General features: G+C 50.8%; 1 protein-coding gene across 4 annotated transcripts in view; it reads right to left on the bottom strand.

Annotated features, from left to right (window-relative positions):
* Nucleotides 1–688: 688 nt before the first annotated feature.
* The window catches only part of GTF2IRD1 (GTF2I repeat domain containing 1), a 124,277-nt gene continuing 106,330 nt past the window's right edge, over nt 689–18,635 (bottom strand). For 3 of the 4 annotated variants that reach the window (XM_066274589.1, XM_066274592.1, XM_066274591.1), the window contains 4 exons: nt 9,678–9,755; nt 8,021–8,213; nt 4,905–4,942; nt 1,760–2,291 (listed from right to left, as the gene is read on the bottom strand). In XM_066274589.1, coding sequence (XP_066130686.1) covers nt 2,038–2,291; nt 4,905–4,942; nt 8,021–8,213; nt 9,678–9,755 — 563 coding nt within the window. In that variant the 3' untranslated portion in view covers nt 1,760–2,037. Of the gene's footprint in view, nt 917–1,759; nt 2,292–4,904; nt 4,943–8,020; nt 8,214–9,677; nt 9,756–18,635 lie in introns of those variants that run through there. The other variant, XM_066274590.1, reaches the window with a different exon arrangement.

Raw genomic sequence — 18,635 nt, 5'->3', positions numbered from 1 at the left:
CACTGGGAAGTCAGAGAAAAGGGCCTTGGAGACAGGATTAGGGTGTTAGCTTGGGACAAGCTGCTGCTGCCCACTGCTCCCTTGGTTACAAGTCTTGTGAGGACCCGTAGAGCTTAGGAGATACATGCCTGTGGGGGTGGAGGGTGGGGATGGGAAAGGCTTGGATATACTGGGAGGGACAATGCTAGTCTCACCCCTTCTCCCACCTTTCCACTCGCCACCAAAGAGGTTTCTGACATGCAAATATGACCCATCACTCTACTGCTCAAATGCCCTGAGCTCTATCAAAAATCCACCCTACCCTCCAAGCCCAACCTAAATAAAGCCCCTTCTCCAATGCCTTCTCTCCAGCCATGGAGCTCCCACACTAGATGATCATACTTGACAAGTGTGACTTCACCTGAGTTATTGGGGCTAAGACAGCCCCCTAACACAGTGTTTGCTTGGGAGCCGGTCTGGCAGTTGGCCTTTCCTGGCTCCTCTTCCTGAGGTCATGTGGGCCCAGCAGCAGAGAAATGAGTGGAGTCTGTACCCGGACACCAGGGTCCAGTGGTCAGAAACCCACCACTACTTTGGCATCGGCAGGACACGAGCTGGGTCTCCTGACCTCATCCTAGGGACGACTGCAGCCGCAATTCCAAAAGAGAGGATACAACAGTTAAGAGCAAAGGCAATGCTTTTTTTTTTTTTTTTTTTTACTTATTTAAAAAGGCCTTGGTGGCAGGAATATAGTGTAAAAATCATTGGAAAAACTAAAAGGCATCGATACATATCCGAATATACACTTTGTACATAAATTACATTTCCTTTAGTGTTTCTGAGTGAGGTCCTGATTCAGCACTGAGGTCTAGTAATTCAGAGGTCCCGGCAGCTGCACGTTCAGGCCGGCATAGTCCACCATGTACATTGGCCATTGCTAGAGAGAGGGGGACAAACGGTCCCGGTTAGGACTCCAGGTGACGTAGAAAGAACACCAGAACACTTAGCTCTGCTTTCGGAAGGGCTTCCTCAGTTGCTATTTATTTGGAGGCTGCTGAGGCCCAGAGAGGGAACATGACCTGTCCAAGGTCACGCAGTTCATCAGTAGCCATGGAGCCTGGGCTGGAGCCCCAGGAACTAATCATGTGGACCAGACAGGAGGGCCAGAGGGAACTGGGAACTGGCTCAGAACAGGTGGTTACTCCCCCCAGGCCCCTGCAGGCCTAATGCCCCAAGGAAGCTGTCATGTTTCTCAGGGGCATGAGAGAAGCTTGTAACCCTCTTTGGCACCCACACACCCAGGCAGAGAGAAAGGCAAAGCCTGAACTTTGGGGTTTTCCAGTAAGGGGTTGAAGGAAAACATGGTCAAAGGATAAAGAAATCCTGAAAATCTCCAAAAAAAAAAAGATTCTGTAACTATATATATGTAGTACTTATTGTGATCATTTCGCAATATATACAAATATTGAATCATTATATTGTACACTTGAAACGAATATAATGTTGGATATCAACTATACCTCGGAAAAATAAAATCTTTTCCAAATGTGTTCCAATATTCTCCCCATCTGGACTCAGGATTTCAAAGCTAGTGTTTTGAAATCAGAAAGAACTCTTATGTAAATGCCCCGAATGAGATTTTCCTTTTGGGTGGGAGAGAACCAAACAGCCACATGGCCAAACAGGTGGAGCTTTGCAGGTAAGGTGAGTTCTCCATCCACCACCGACGATAGTGAGGTCACCAAGTCAGTCAGCCTCCAACTCTCGTTTTCCTCGAGAATAGCACCCACATCTCGCAAGGCTGCGGTGGGGCTGGAGTGTGAGATGTGAGCACAGAGATTAACCTAGCATCTGACTGCTGCGGAAACTGGGAGTCTGCTCGGGGTCCTGCTCTGGCACTGCCCAGGGGAGTGGGCGGTCCCTTCCCTCTCTTGGCCTTGGCTTGCCCACCTGCTCAGTGGGCATGTCTGGGCAACAGTGAGGCCCTGATGAGAGGGGCGGACTTCTTTGTGGGTAGATCAGGCAGTTGTGTCTGCAACTCTGGGCTGCGGAGCCCACTCAGCGTCCAGTCCCTCCCCGTACCCCAAACCCATAACCCACAGTGGACGGCCCTGCCCGAGTGCAGGGCGAAAACCAGAAAGAAGAGTGGTCAGGTCCAGATCTGTGCAACTTTACCACGAGTGAGATCTGGTTGGTGGATGCCACGGACTCTGGATTGGAGGACGAGGAAGAGGAAGACGAGGAGGAAGAGGAAACCGAGTTCCCTTCAGAGACCCGCTTTCTCTTGCGCTTGGGGATGCTGCTGTCTTTGGCTGGAGGGAGAAAAGGTTGTTGACAATGGCTGCCAACACCATTGTGTCTTGGCCTCTGTTTTCAAGTTTAAAGTCCTTAGCATTCAAGGCTCCCAACCTACTGGCCCATCTCTCTAGCCTCCTTCCCAAACCAGGCCCCACGGCTTGTTCGTCTCCCTCCCGCTTATCTGTCTGTCTGCCTTTGCTAACACTATATCCTCACCCCACCCCCCTGCCCCAGGTATGCCACCTTCCAGAATTCCCCCTGGGGCCTGGAAACCCATGGTGACGAGCACAGCCTCTGGAACCGCAGACCTGGGCTTTGGGGAGAGTCATTCAGTGGCCCTACACCTTCCTTTCCTTGTCGGTAAGATATGTGTAAGACTCCGCAGGGTTGCTGGCAGGGGCCCCTGATGATGTGCCTGACCTCCAGTACTGCACATACTCAGAAACTGAGAACTGGCGTTGATACTATTGCTACTGATACTGCAGAGGTGATGAGCCTAACCTGACAGTGCTGTGGCGGATGACAGTTCACAGGTACGAGCAGACAAGGCAGTGGGAAAAAACCCCTCCAGTTTAGAGCCAGAAGCCCTAAATTCAGATTTCACTGCTGCCACTTGCTAGCTGTGACCCCCAGGAAACTGATTAAGCTCTCTGAGCCAGAAGGGGAAATAGTGTGATGTGAGATTCCAAGGAGATTATGTGTATGAAAGCCCAGTACAAAGCCCAGCACAGAGCAGGACTCAGCAGGTGTTTGGTTGCTGCTGAACTAAATTGATGTGAATATGTAAGACTTATAAAAAAGATTTGCAAGCCCTGGCCGGTTGGCTCAGTGGTAAAGCGTCGGCCTGGCGTGCAGGAGTCCTGGGTTCGATTCCCGGACAGGGCACACAGGAGAAGCGCCCATCTGCTTCTCCACCCCCACCCCCTCTCCTTCCTCTCTGTCTCTCTTCCCCTCCCGCAGCCAAGGCTCCATTGGAGCAAAGTTGGCCCGGGCGCTGAGGATGGCTCTTTGGCCTCTGCCTCCGGTGCTAGACTGGCTCTGGTCGCAACAGAGCGACACCCCAGATGGGCAGAGCATCACCCCCTGGTGGGCATGCCGGGTGAATCCCAGTCGGGCGCATGAGGGTGTCTATCTAACTGCCTCCTCGTTTCCAACTTCAGAAAAATACAAAAATAAATAAATAAATAAATAAATAAATAAATAAATAAAATAAAAAAGATTTGCAACGTGTGCTACATAAATGGGGTTTGGGACTTGACTGAGTGGACAGGTTACTGAGTAGAAACCTAATACAGCCCACCAGAAGGGTCTTAGTGACACAGTGTGAAGGCAGGCTGGGCCCAGGAGCAATTACTTGTCCCACTGGTTAAGAAAAACCAGAGTCTGGGGGGGGGGTCTGTGATGTGATATAAATAGAGACCCTGGGAAGTAGAAGACTCTGAAGACAGGCGGGCACTGCTGGAGACTGGCTGGGCCCCTGGCTTCTGCCTGCACTGCATGTGTCTACACCAGACCCTGGGCTTTTAGAATCTTCCAGTTTAGGTACCTAGGAGATGTTTTATTAGCTCCACATGGAAAAGAAGCCAAGAGGTGCCCGCCAGCCTGAGGTCACTGTAAGACCTTAAAGATGGCCATGTGTTTGTGTGTGTGGGGGGAGCAGTGGATGTAACTGAGTGCATCTACCCTCTGATAATTTGTCCCAAATGCTGCTTCTCTCTGAGGCCTGCTCAGGGCCTTCCACGTCTCTGCCTTTGACCTGGGAGCAGCTCCCAAACCTGGTCACCTCCCTACCCCGAGTGCCAAGTGCCTCCCCTGGCTCTTTTGATCAGCACATGATAGGACGAGGTGATGTCTGGATGGGCTGTGCCGCCCCAGGCAGTGGAGAGTCAGGTGAACCCGGACCTATCTGGAGTTGGGACCTCAGGTTTCAGGCTGGGGTGGCCTTGCTAAATCCCATTACTGTCCCCGCTGAGCAGCCACTCTGGCGCCTGCAGTCCACAGTGGCCTGCAGTTCACCGACTCACTACGTGGCCTTGGCAAGTCCTCCCCCCTCTCTGGGCCTGTTTCCCAGCAGCACAGTGAGGGTGCACCTCTCAGTCACCCAGGGGCACATCCGCTGGAGTCCCATCACACACCTTTTCAATCAGAACTACGGTACCAGACGGCCTCCCAGGTTCCTGAGAACGGAAAGATTCTAAGAGCCCAGGGGCCGGTGTAGGTGTGTGCCCTGCCCCTGCAGGCAGAACCGAGGGCACCCAGCCAGTCCGGTGAAGCACTCTCCAACCTTACCCCTGCCAGTCACACCACCCTTTCTCTCCCCAGGCGGTTTCCACCTGACGCCTGCTCCCCCTGACTCCAACCTGTCCCTCACCCTCTCTCTGGCTGCCCTGACAAGCTTGGCTGTGCTGCAGCAGGGCTCCCCTCCACATGGCCTACAGGCTCCAGGGCCTCCCGGGAGTACCGGCCCTGCAGATGGAGATCTCGGGTTACCTGGGAGAGGTGCTTGGTGGGAGGGCGATACTTTTCTCTGGTTGGCTAGCTACCCACTGCATGCCACCTGTTATGGTAGGTCACACCACAGATAGATCCCTGAGAGGCGGAGGTGGCTTCTTCAGGCTCTGACTTACCTGGCACCTTGGCGTCATTGCAGATTTCTGCAAAGGGTCTGAAAAAGACATGAGGTGGCTGTTAGAAAATGAGGTTTTCTCTTTCCCTTCCCACCTGCTCCCTGAATGTGGGCATCTCTCAGGAGATGACATGCCGCTACGGCTGCTGGAGTGTTAGCCAGGTGAGACCCGGATGGAAGCGATCAGCATGCCCTCACCCCTACAATCACCAGCCAGGCTAAGTGCTGTGCCAGGCAAATCACCCCTCGGGGCCTGGCTCCCCCACCTACGAAGCAAGGGTGTGGTCTGACCCAGTGACCAGAAATGTGTGCCTGGATGTATGTAAGTGGATATTCAAAACAGCATTTATTTTTTACAAATCTTTTCTTTCTTATTTTATTATTTTACTTGTATTATTTAAATGAACCAAAAAAAAAATTAGACGAAACCCAGATGTCCATCAGTAGAGACAATATATTCCATCTGTACCGTCATTAAAGGGAATTATCCTGGACACAAATAACGTTCAGTGCAGCCAAATAGGAGACATCGAGTTCTATTCAATCTACAGATAAATACTGTATGATCTCAGTTTCATTTTCCCCAAAAGCATTTCTAAAAGGCATTAAAACAAAAGCAGAACATGGAAGGAAAGCCCCAGAATGTTTGCGGTGTTTTTTTTCTGGGAGGTTGGCCTATGGGGGTGGGGAGATCATTTTTTCCCATGGTCTGTATTTTCCAGGTGTTACTTCGGGGGTGGAGGGAGGGGAAGGGGACCCCTGCTCTTCATCTGAGACCTTTCTAAATCATTTTATTTGTGTGTGTACACATGCAAATATTACTTTAATTTTAAAACATCTAATGTAAAATTGAAGAGAACGTATGAGTAGGCAAAAGATATGAAAGTGTTAATTCTGAAGAAGAACATATGGGTTATCATCTTTTCTTCTACCTTTTTGGATTTCCCTACTTTGTTTTTCAGTCTGGCGTGCAGGAGTCCCAGGTTCGATTCCCGGCTAGGGCACACAGGAGAAGCGCCCATCTGCTTCTCCAACCCTCCTCTTCTCCTTCCTCTCTGTCTCTCTCTTCCCCTCCCGCAGCCAAAGCTCCACTGCAGCAAAGTTTGCCCGGGCGCTGGGGATGGCTCTGTGGCCTCTGCCTCAGGCGCTAGAATGGCTCTGATTGCGGCAGAGCGATGCTCCAAGATGAGCAGAGCATCGTCCCCTGGTGGGCATGCCCAGTGGATCCCGGTCGGGCGCATGCGGGAGTCTGTCTGACTGCCTCCCCGTTTCTAGCTTCGGAAAAAAAATAAAATAAAATAAAAATAAAAAAAAGACTACAGCATGGCCTGTAGTGATGCAGTGGAGAGAGTATCAACTTGGAACCTGGAACGCTGAAGTCGCCGGTTCAAAACCCTGGGTTTGCCTGGTCAAGACGTGTACAACAAGCAATGAACAACTAAAGTGAAGCAACTATGAGTTGATATGTCTAGTTCCCATCCCTCTCTGTAAAATCAGTAAAATCTTAAAAAGAAAAAAGACTATAAGGATATGTGGTAAAATATGGACAAAAATAAAAATAAAGATAAGATATAGATCAGGGGTCAGCAACCTACGGCTCGCGAGCCAGATGTGGCTCTTTTGATGGCTGCATCTGGCTCGCAGAAAAATCTTTAATAAAAAAAATAATAACGTTAAAAATATAAAACATTCTCGCCCTGGCCGGTTGGCTCAGCGGTAGAGCGTCGGCCTGGTGTGCGGGGGACCTGGGTTCGATTCCCGGCCAGGGCACACAGGAGAGGCGCCCATTTGCTTCTCCACCCCCTCCTCCTTCCTCTCTGTCTCTCTCATCCCCTCCCGCAGCCAAGGCTCCATTGGAGCAAAGATGGCCTGGGCGCTGGGGATGGCTCCTTGGCCTCTGCCCCAGGCGCTAGAGTGGCTCTGGTCGCGGCAGAGCGATGCCCCGGAGGGGCAGAGCGTTGCCCCCTGGTGGGCAGAGCGTCGCCCCTGGTGGGCGTGCCGGGTGGATCCCGGTCGGGCGCATGCGGGAGTCTGTCTCTCCCCGTTTCCAGCTTCAGAAAAAAATAAATAAATAAAATAAATAAATAAATAAATAAAAATAATAATTTCATGCATTACAATCCATTCACTTCCTACCGTTCATGTTCATGGTTGTGGGCGGCTGGAGCCAATCACAGCTGTCCTCCGGGACAACACTCAATTTTTATTGGATAATGTGTAACATATACAGGTCATTGTATGGCTCTCACAGAATTACATTTTAAAATATGTGGCATTCATGGCTCTCTGAGCCAAAAAGATTCCTGACCCCTGTTATAGATAGTGGTTATCTCTAGGTGACGGGAGTATTAAATGACTGTTATTTTCTAAATGCCATACAATTAAAATGGGTAAAAATTAATGATAGAGTCAGAAAGTCAAATTTCATTAAAATTTTAAAACATAAACAAACACCATGAATGCTGAGGCAGTTTGTTTCAGTAGAAAGGGATTGTAATCGGGGCACTCGGTGATACAGACTGAACATCTGTGTGCCCCCCAGGCCCCCATCCTCAAATTCACTTGTTGAAACTTAGTCCTCAATGTGACAGTATTAGGAGGTGGGGCCTTTGGGAGGTGATTAGGTCACGAGGGTAGAGCTCTCATAAATGAGACCCCCAGAGAGCTCCCTTGTCCCCTCTACCATGTAAAGACACAAGGAGAAGATGGCTATCTATCAGCCAGAAAGTGAGCCCTCACCAGGCACTGAATCTGCCAGCACCTTCCCTCTGGAACTATGAGGAATGAATATCTGTTGAGCCACCTGGTCTATGCTGTTCTGTTACAGCAGCCTGGACAAAGTAAGACACCTGGGTCTGGAGCCAGTCTGACCCACTGTGACTTCCACTGTACTTTTCATCAATCTGGGTTATCAGCTTCCTCATCTCTAAGATGAGAGTGTTCAGCAAGCCTGTCTCCTGGATTCCGCGCAAGCGCAGGAGAGGCCTCTCCCTCTCGCTCTCCCCTTTCCGGCAACTCTTGGCTGGGCCCGCTTTGGGGATTCCTGCCCCTGCCCCGGATCCATGCGGCACCCTCTCCCACTCTTCCCACCCTGCCCCTGGCGCTGGGGGCACTCACTGGAGCTGGTTGATGATGACCATGCGGACATGCTCCCGGGCCTTCAGGATCTTCTCCAGCCGGTGGATGTCGTAGGTGTTGGGGTTCCGGAAAGGGATGTCATCAGGCAGGCCTGTGACCTCAACGGCATCTGGGCTATCCCGGATGAGTTTGTAAGGGACCAGCACAGGCCGGTTCAGGCCCAGGGCCTCACCTAGAGGGCACAGGGGGCAGGGTCAAGAGAAAATGTCCCCTGTGAAGGCCCTCTAGGAAAGAGCTAGAACCTGGCAGAGCCCAGAGCAGCAGCCAGCACACCCCAGAGAGAGTTTAAAAGCCAACACACATGCCATATTTTAAATTCTATTAGCAAAGCTGAAAGGCTAATACCCGATGCCGACAATGAAACAGTTACGATCACACGTAACTGTTGTTCAAGGTGTACACCTAGAACTGACAAAGGCTTGGTATCTGCTTAAAATCCCCTACTTTTATGTTTTTTGTTTTTTTTTAAATTAAGTACTTAAGTATTATGGACGAATAATATATTTTGGATTTATTTTAAAGTACTAAAAATATCAAATTCAGTATGTAGAAATAGATAAAATAACAGAAGCTGGGTTTGAGTTACTGGGTGAGCCATGATGTCATTCTTTCTGTTATTGTGTATGTTTGAACACCGGTTCCACTTTTCAAAAAAGTGGAAAAGACAAAAGCACAGACCACTGACTCTCAGAACGAAACCCGAGCTCACGTCAGGCCTGCCCATGTCTCTACCTGCCTGGGAACCTCCCCCACTTCACTTGCTTGCTCGTGCTCCTGGCCCCCTGGCCTTCTCGCTGGTCCCCTGATGGAGCCGCTCCCTCTGCTTGGCAATCTTTCCCTCCAGTGTTTACCTCCTCTTGACATTCAAGCGTCAGCTAAAACGCCTCCTCTTCAAGGGACTTTCCTGTTCACCCATCCTGAGAGGCCTTGGCCCTCCCCCTCCACCCCCCTCCTTCACGTTCTTGGTCACATTACTGCATTTTCTTCTTTCCCTTCCTCCCTTTCTGAAAATTTTCTTTGTTAAAAAAAAAAAATTACTGTTATGTCTCCTCTGCTACAATACAAAATGAAGACAATAATGAATTTATCACAAATAAAATGTAATGCACATAGAGCGCTTGGTACAGCCTGGCATAGCCTGGCACTCAATCATCTAGAAAGCGCTGTCTAATTGTAACTGTATTCTTAATTCTTAACTGTCCCATCCTGGGCTCTGCCATAGAGGCCTTCAGCATGGAGCTGGGCAGCTCCTCTCTTCCATGTCCATTTCCCTCCCGGGACTGAGCACCCTGACGGCTGGAGCAGACTCGTCCTCCGGAGTCCTCAGGGTTGAGTGCCAGTTGGGAAGATAAGCGTGTGCATAAGTAAGTACTTGGCTGTGGGCCACGGGCTCTGCTATACAGCCAGCCCTAGAGGAGCAGAACTGCTGACTGCTGTCATTGTCCTGTGCACCACAGATGGGGGTTGTTTCTCCCTTCTCAGACAGGGGGAATGAAGAATCAGCTCCCATCAGTCATGGGCAGAACAACTATGTCCCTAGGGAGCTGGCAGACCAGCTGGAGGTCACGCTAGCAGCAGAGGGAGGAGGGGTCACCCAGGAAAAGTGGCCCCACAGACCCTGTCCTACGAAACTGACCGTATTTCTCATTGAAGAGCTCCTTCACCTGCTCCCGAAGGATCACCTTCTCCCCAAGTCTGTTGGCGTCATCTTCATCTACAAGAGGAAGACCAGGGGCGTGAGGGTTGGCATGGGCTCAGCCACTGGGCCTGTTTCTTCTCCCATGTGGCACCCTTGACTCTTACTTGTGGGAGCAGTCTCTCCTTGCCCTGCCCACTCCCCTGCAGCCTGCTTCTGTCCCCATCCATCCATCCATCCATCCATCATCCATCCCCCATTCTCTGAACAGCTCCCTCAGCACAGACCCTCCATGTCAGGCATGGGACACCCTGAAGAGAGGGAGGCAGGGCCCCTCCCTTGAGGAACTCACAGCTTAGAGGGGTGGCACACAGTCACAGCGCCCACCCAGAACAGACACTGAAAAGGAGAAATGGGGCATGAATCATGGCACTCATCGCCATCTGTGCAAGTCTGCAGAGGCTACCTGGGAAAGCGAGATGTTTAAGTATTGTCTCTCTCTTTCTCTCAGAAGACTGGGTAGGGGTTTGTGACGGATGGAAGGGGGCTGGGAAAAGACACCCCAACAGGACTGGCCCAGGCACAGCACCGAAGGGTGAAAGGTCACAGTATACCAGGTGTGGCTGGAGCACAGGTCGGAGCTAGGGGAAGTGGCTGGGACGGGCCCAGCTGGGCTACCAGGCACTCACCCTGGCTGCCTCACAGACCGGGAGCCCCAGGCCTGTGACAGGGAGACAGAGCACTCCGGGCTCTGGGGCTGCGCACTGTCCCTGCTCAGGGCAGCTCTTGGTGGGCCCTGCTGCTTGGACCCTGTACTCCCCTCACCTTCTCCTTGGTCTAGAGGAGCAGCTGGGGTCAAGGGAGCCCTAGAGACAGGGCCATGGGCTGGGCTGGGGGATGTGGAGTGTAGGAGAGGCCAGGGGAGTAGATGGCATGAAGGTCCCGGGACAGAGCAGCCTGCTGGCTCGTGGCCCGGGCTGGGGAGGGAGCTGCAGTTCCAGGAAGGGCACTTTGCACCATCACACAGTAACCACACCGGCTGGGCCTCAGGGGTGAGGGCGGAGCTGGACACGGGCAAGGAGCCAGGGAGCGAGGGCCTGGGCGATAAGGGGCAGAACAGACAGAGTGGGTCTGTGGAGAAAAACAACTCCTGGTTTAATCTGGAAAACTGCATAGAAATCAGTTCCATTTAGGCAGCTGACGTAGGAACCGCGTCTCCCAGGCACTGGCTCTGTGTATTGGCGGGGCTGCTCTGTCTGCACATCGCCCTCCCCAGTCTGGGGACTGCCTCCCAGGGCAGAGAGCTTTCCCTACTGTCTGTGCCCCTCCTCCCAGGGCTCCTCCACCCACTGCCCCTGGTCTGGTCTGGTCCTGTTCACGGCCACACTCCTGACTCTGGAATCTAGATCTGCTGTGCATCAGAGTTGCTGCCCATCTCTTTTCAGCCGTCTGGGTGCCGAGACACTGCCAACATCAGGCATCCTGGTTACCATTCTCCTCCTGTGTCCATCTTGGGGAGTGATGGCTCTACTTAGCTGCCCCAGGACCCCAAACTCAGCACCCCCAGAAATCTCCTTCCTGCACGCCCCAACACAGCCCCTCCAGGACCCTTGACGTGGCAAGAATCGACCTGATCCTTCTCCGGGTCCTGGGAAGAAAACTGTGACCGAGTTCTGGCCCCGGGACCACCTAGAGCCTCCAGGGAGGTGGCAGACGTTTTCCACCTGTCCCCTTGCCCGCAGGGATCCCTCTGGTGGCCAGGGTTCTGCGTAAGCATGATAGCACCACACAGAACAGGGAAAGGAGGGCCTGGATTCTTACCAATGTGTGCCAGACACTGTCATGGCTAGTCCTTACCACAGGTAAGGACACGGGTTCCGAGAGGTTAAGTAACTTGCCCAAGGTCACACAGCTGGCAAGTGCCAGGAGTACTCTGTCTGACCCCTAAACCCTGTTCTTTCACTCTACCACAAACCCTGGGTTTCTTAAAGTCTCTATCTCCCCATCTATAAAAAGAAGAGTTGATCTTTAGGTGTTTCCTCTAAATTTCTTGCCTCAGCCCTGGCCAGATAGCTTGGTTGGTTAGAGCATCGTCCCAAAGCAAGAGGTTGCCAGTTTGATCCCCAGTCAGGGCACATACAGGATCAGATTGATGTTCCTCTCTCTAAAAATCAATAAAATAAATATTAAAAAAAAAAAAAAAGATGGGCCCACTACACTGAGGCAGCCACGGTTGTCAGCCAGGGCGGTCTCTGTGGACTCTGAGTGTGCCCGTCTCAGTGTCCACCCTGCCTCCCCCTTGTGGCTGCTGCTGCCGTGTGGGTGGAGAGAGACCGAGATGAGGCAGTCTCCTCGCCGTGGGAGAGGCGATGCCAGGCCCCAGAAGGGCACAGAAACCGAGAGTCAGAAACCTGGCCTGTGGGTCATGTGACAGCACCTTTAGCATTTCTGCATGCTGCTCATTTGGGCCCTGAACCAGTATTTCCTGAGCATGGTCCCACCTGGGTACATGTTCCTATTCCCAGGCACAGAGCAGAGCACAGAAAACAGACCCAGCCCGAGGCAGGAGACAGTGAGGAATGCTTGGTGACCCACCGGGCTTGAACACTGCCTATGCAGGCCTGTGGGGGCCCCAACCCAGTCAGGGATCAGGGAGGGGTTCCTAGATGAGTGACAGCCGCCAGCCTCCTCTGCACACTGGGGTTCGAGGGATCCTCAATACATGTTAAAAGATAGGAAAACTTTCCCCTTCCTTCCAAGCCTTGCCTGGTCTGACGACGAGGCTGTAGCTAACAGGGAGGAGTGACACCATGGGGTCGCCAATGGAAGGCACACTAGAGTCCCAGGCAGTCAACTGGAAATGGTGGGAGCACTTCAATGTCAGGAGTGGGACCTGGACAGCTTCAGGGACGGTGGCGATACTGAGACACGTCCTGAACACCTCTGGAGTGTGGTCATAGTTGCTGCTGTGTGCCAAGTACATGCTATGTGAGGGCTGTGCCAGACGCACATGCAGCACGGGGTCCTCCCTGCTCAGCATCAGGCCTCAGAAAGGCTGCCTTTCAGCTCCTCACCTCTTATTTTATTTAGTTTTTTTTAAAAATTATTTTATTTACTGACTTTAGAGAGGGTGGTGGGGAAGAGTGGGAAGCATCAACTTGTAGTAGTTGCTTCTTATAATGTGCCTTGACAGGGCAAGCCTGGGGTTACTTTTACTTATTTATTCATTCGTTCATTATTTTTTGAGACAGACAGAGACAGGGAGAGGGGCACATAGAGACACACAGACAGGAAGGTAGAGAGATAAGAAGCATCAAGTCTTCGTTGCGGCACCTTAGTTGTTCATTGATTGCTTTCTCATATGTGCCTTGACCATGGGGCTCCAGCAGAGCATGTGACCCCTTGCTGAAGCCAGCACCCTTGGGCTTCAAGCCAGTGACCTCTGGGCTCAAGCCAGCAACCTCGGGGTTTCAAACCTGGGTCCTCTGCATCCCAGTCTGACACTCTAACTTCTCCGCCACCTCCTAGTCAGGCCAAGCCTGGAGTTTCAAACCAATGACCTCGGCATTCCAGGTCGACTCTTTGTACACTGCACCAGCACATGTTAGACCCCATCTCTTTGTATTTATTTAATTTGGGGGAAGTTCCATTTTTCTCAAAGGATCAGTTTAATAAACCTGGCCAGGTTGGTTCTGGGGGTGGGAGGACTAGAGCAGGGGTCGGGAACCTATGGCTCGCAAGCCAGATGTGGCTCTTTTGTTGGCTGCATCTGGCTCGCAGATAAATCTTTAATAAAAAAAAAATGTTAAAAATATAAAACATTCTCATGTATTACAATCCATTCATTTCATGGATTGGTTCATGGTTGCGGGTGGCTGGAACCAATCACAGCTGTCCTCTGGGACAACAGTCAATTTTTATTGGATAATGTGTAACGTACACGGGTTGTTGTATGGCTCTCACAGAATTACATTTTAAAATATATGGCGTTCGTGGCTCTCTCAGCCAAAAAGGTTCCCGACCCCTGGACTAGAGGGAGGGTGTCCCTATCCCTCTGGGTACTCAGAGGAACCAAGATGCAGCTCCTCGGGCTGTGTGGACAAAGGAGTGACCCACTTTCTGGAAGGGAACCCAAACCAGAGGCGAAAAAGCCCTTCCATGTTCCTGCTCCAGCCTCAACCTGCCCAGCTCCATGCAGGGAAGAGGGCAACATGCCGATCTGAACACACTGGTGAGCCTGACTGGTGGTAGCACAGTGGATAGAGTGTTGACTTGGGAAACTGAGGTCCCAGGTTCAAAACTCTGAGGTTGCTGGCTTGAGCATGGGCTAGCCAGTTTAAGTGTGAGTTCATGGACATGATCCCATGGTTCCTGGCTTGAGCCTAAGAGTCGCTGGCTTGAGCAAGGGGTCACTGGTTCAGCTGGAGCCCCCTGGTCAAGGCAGATATGAGAAGCAACCAATGAACAACTAAAGTGCTGCAACAACTTGATGCTTCTCATTTCTCCTCCTTCCTGTCTCCCTAGAAAAAAAAAGGAACACACTGCTATAGCAGTTTGGAGGTGCTCAGGACATAGGTCGTCTCCCTTGATGTGAATTGTGGTCAATATTCATGGCCAATGCAGCTTGCCCTGGCATCCTGGTTACCCCTGGGGCAGAGAATGGGGGTGGGGAGACACTATACTTAATGGTCTAAAGGCTAGTTATTACTGTTCTTAACTCTGAGTCAGCAAACCTTTTCCGTGGGTTTAGAATAAACCATGTTCCTGAGCTCCTCTGAACCTAGGTTGGCTGTAAAAGACGCCAAGGGTTGCAACATTTCTGAAAATCCTCCATTTGGAAACATCATAATTAGGACTCAATGCAGTATATGTGTGTCCTCAATGTATCTGCTTGAATTCCCTATAGACAGTGTGGAAGAAGGGATCAGTGACAGGGAAGGTCCCTGGCCCTGTAGATGGCAAGGCAATCTTGACCGTAATCCTAATACTATGTGATGTCTAGAATATCATTCAACCTCTCTGGGTTTTATTTTCCACATCCTTCAAATGGGAATCCTAGCCTGTTGGGAGAATCCAATCATTTACATGCAAAAGTTTTAAGGTCTCAGGCCATCAAAGTCAAATTGTTGTAAATGGCATTACTAGACCATCAATAATACCCCAATTATTCTGTGGTCTCAGAAAATTCAATTTTACATGAGACTCTTCCAGATAATGGAAGTTTATTCTCTTAATCCCCTGGGTTTGTCTTACTCGTTTTATTTTTACTTTTTATTGATTTTAATTTATTGTGCTTACATAGATTCAAGTATCCCACAGAATATATCTCCCTTTCCCCCACCCCCATGTTTCCCTTGATACCCCCTTTGACCCCTCCCCCCAATGCTCTCCCCTTCCCTTCAGGATTTGCTGTCCCGCTCTCTATAACCCTGTATTATGTATGTTTTACCTGTTTTAGGTAAAACTTTTTTTTTTTTTATAAAGTAAGAGGAAGGGATATAGTAAGACAGACTCCCCCATGTGTCCTGATCGGGATCCACCCAGCAACCACCGCCCTCCTTTAGGGCCGATGCTCAAATCAACCCAGCTATTTTTAGCACCTGAGGCTGACAGGCTCAGACCAACTGAACTGTCCTCCGCACCTCAGGCTCACAATCAAGCCACTGGCTATGGGAGGGGAAGAAGGAAATAAGAAAGAGAGGAAGGGGGAGAGAAGCAGATGGTCGCTTCTCTTGTGTGCCCTGACTGGGAATTGAAGCCAGGATGTCTATAATGCCAGGCTGATGCTCTATTCCTTGAGCCTACTGGCCTGGGTCAGAACATTTTCTAAAATGCATCAGATACTCTTTTCTTATTAAGCACACACTGGAGGGTATGGGGGCGGTCACCCTCATGATCTGTCTCCTAGTGCCCTTCAGGAAGTGCTCCTGAAACCATCCCCACAATGCTAAGCTGTTCCCCACGGCCCGAGCCCCATCCTGCAGGCATTTCTCCTGCCTCTTCCTGCTCATTTCAGTTTCCTGGTCTCTTGCCTTTCACTACTGTCTGCCCCAGAAGCTCTCACCTTGTCCTTTCTAATCTGCTGTCTGTTAGCCTGAGGATTAACTGAATTTTGCCTGGGAAAAGAAAGCAACCAAACTTATTAAATCATAGCCATGCTAGGTACACAATTTTAAGCCAGATGACTGGGGTGGCCCCACAGCCTTCTCCTGGGGCAAAGTACAAGAGCCCTGAACAGCTTGGTCTTTCTCTGTCTAATTTGAGGCCTGCAGCTCAGATTGATGACTGTATGCTGATAATCATGATCATCATAAACACAGAGGCACAGAGGCAGCCAGCGGCCAGAGCAGGGCTGCGTAGAGGGGAGAACTCTATCCAAAGGGTGGAATCAATACTCTTTCTTTCCTCTCTCTCTGCCAGGCCTGGGCTGGGCAATCCCGGCACCAGGTAGACCTGGGCGGGTCTGGCCCTGCAGAGAACAGAGGGTGGATATTGAGGGTGCTCCACCTTAGCGGAACAGCTGCCTGGGGCCACTCAGTTGGGAGAGGAGCCACATCCCTCCCTCAGGCCTGCAGCTTGTACACTTCCCTTTCCTGGCACCAGGCCTTCACCAGGATAAGAAGGTACATTGGGTTCATCTTTTAACCCATTCTTGGGCCTGCACATAGCTGCAGCAGGAATGTCATCATCTCTGTTTTACAGATAGAGAAACTGAGGCTCAGAGAGGGGATGACTGTACTTCGGTGGGGTGGAGGCCCTTCCCCAGGCCCCCATGTGCCCTCATGCACCTAAGAGAAACGTCTGTACACGTGCAAAAGGAAACATGTTCAAGGGGGCTAACTGCAGGGCCATGAGAGCCACCCATACAGCCTAGGACGGGAAGAGAGATGAATTCAGAGTAGTATGACTGCTTGATGGAATATTATGGAGCAGTGAAAACAAATGAGCTACAGCTACAAATTTCCATATCATGTTACATAAAATTAAGTGACAAAAGCAAGTCCTAGACTGACCGGTGGTGGCGGCACAGTGGATCGATATCACTGGCTCGTGTGGGCTCGCCAGCTTGAGCGCAGGTTCATGGACATAATCCCAAGGTCGCTGGCTTGAGCAAGGAGTGACTGGCTCGACTTGAGCCTGTCCTACCCCCTGCCCTGTGTCAAGGCATGTATGAGAGCAATCAATGAACAACTAAAATGAAGCAACTACAAGTTGGATGCTTCTTATCTCTATTCTCTCTCTCAAAATCAATTTTTAAAAAAGTTCCAGACTTGATACAATAGGGTACCTTGGTTATGAAAGTAAAAAAAAAAAAAAAAAAAGACAAAAAAAAGCAAGTAAAACAATTTTGGTTTAGGCCAGTGGTAGTCAACCTGGTCCCTACCACCCACTAGTGGGCGTTCCAGCTTTCATGGTGGGCGGTAGTGGAGCAACCAAAGTATAAATAAAAAGATAGATTTAGGCCCTGGCCGGTTGGCTCAGTGGTAGAGCATTGGCCTGGTGTGCGGGGCACCCGGGTTCGATTCCCGGCCAGGGCACATAGGAGAAGCGCCCATTTGCTTCTCCACCCCCCCCTCCTTCCTCTCTGTCTCTCTCTTCCCCTCCCGCAGCCAAGGCTCCATTGGAGCAAAGATGGCCCGGGCGCTGGGGATGGCTCCTTGGCCTCTGCCCCAGGCGCTAGAGTGGCTCTGGTCGCGGCAGAGCGACGCCCCGGAGGGGCAGAGCGTAGCCCCTGGTGGGCGTGCCGGGTGGATCCCGGTCGGGCGCATGCGGGAGTCTGTCTGACTGTCTCTCCTCGTTTCCAGCTTCAGAAAAATACAAAAAAAAAAAAAGATAGATTTAACTATAGTAAGTTGTTTTATAAAGATTTATTCTGCCAAACTTAGCAAAAATCCGACATAAAGTATTATTATTATATGCTTTAACTTGCTGTAACTCTGCTTTATAAATTTTATAAAGTAAAGTTACTTCCCTACTTTATAAATCACCGTTATTGTGGAACCGGTGGGCGGTTAGAAAATTTTACTACTAACAGAGATACAAAAGTGGGCGGTAGGTATAAAAAGGTTGACTACCCCTGGTTTAGGCAAATATACGCCACAGAACAATTTAAGATATCAACCAGTGAACAATGATTATTTCATGGGGGGAAAGAGCTATAAAGACATTTTGGGGAATTTGAATATAGATTGTATAGTAAACAAGAGGGAGTTATTAAGTTTAATAAGAGTTATATGCCTGACCAGGCAGTGGCGCAGTGGATAGAGCGTTGGACTGGGATGAGGAGGACCCAGGTTCGAGACCCCGAGGTTGCCAGCTTGAGCGCGGGCTCATCTGGTTTGAGCAAAGCTCACCAGCTTGGACCCAAGGTCACTGGCTCAAGCAAGGGGTCACTTGGTCTGCTATAGCCCCCCAGTCAAGGCACATATGAGAAAGCAATCAATGAACAACTAAAGTGTTGCAACAAAAAACTGATGATTGATGATGCTTCTCATCTCTCTCTGTTCCTGTCTGTCCCTATCTATCCCTCTCTCTGACTCTCTCTCTCTGTCTCTGTAAAAAACAAAAAAAGGCCCTGGCTGGTTGGCTCAGTGGTAGAGCGTCGGCCTGGCGTGCGGGAGTCCCGGGTTTGATTCCCGGCCAGGGCACACAGGAGAAGCGCCCATCTGCTTCTCCCCCCCCCTCCTTCCTCTCTGTCTCTCTCTTCCCCTCCCACAACTAGGGCTCCATTGGAGCAAAGTTGGCCAGGGTGCTGAGGATGGCTCTATGGCCTCTGCCTCGGGCGCTGGAGTGGCTCTGGTTGCAACAGAGCAATGCCCCAGATGGGCAGAGCATTGCCCCCTGGTGGGTATGCCAGGTGGATCCCGGTCGGGTGTATGCAGGAATCTGTCTGCCTCCCCATTTCCAATTTCAGAAAAATACAAAAAAAAAAAGTTATAATAGTAACGTGGGTATGTA

The sequence above is a fragment of the Saccopteryx bilineata genome, chromosome 4, assembly GCF_036850765.1.
Source record: "Saccopteryx bilineata isolate mSacBil1 chromosome 4, mSacBil1_pri_phased_curated, whole genome shotgun sequence".
Taxonomy (NCBI): Eukaryota; Metazoa; Chordata; class Mammalia; order Chiroptera; family Emballonuridae; genus Saccopteryx; species Saccopteryx bilineata.
Note: the sequence above shows the minus strand (reverse complement) of the source record. Positions and strands in the feature narration are given on the sequence as shown.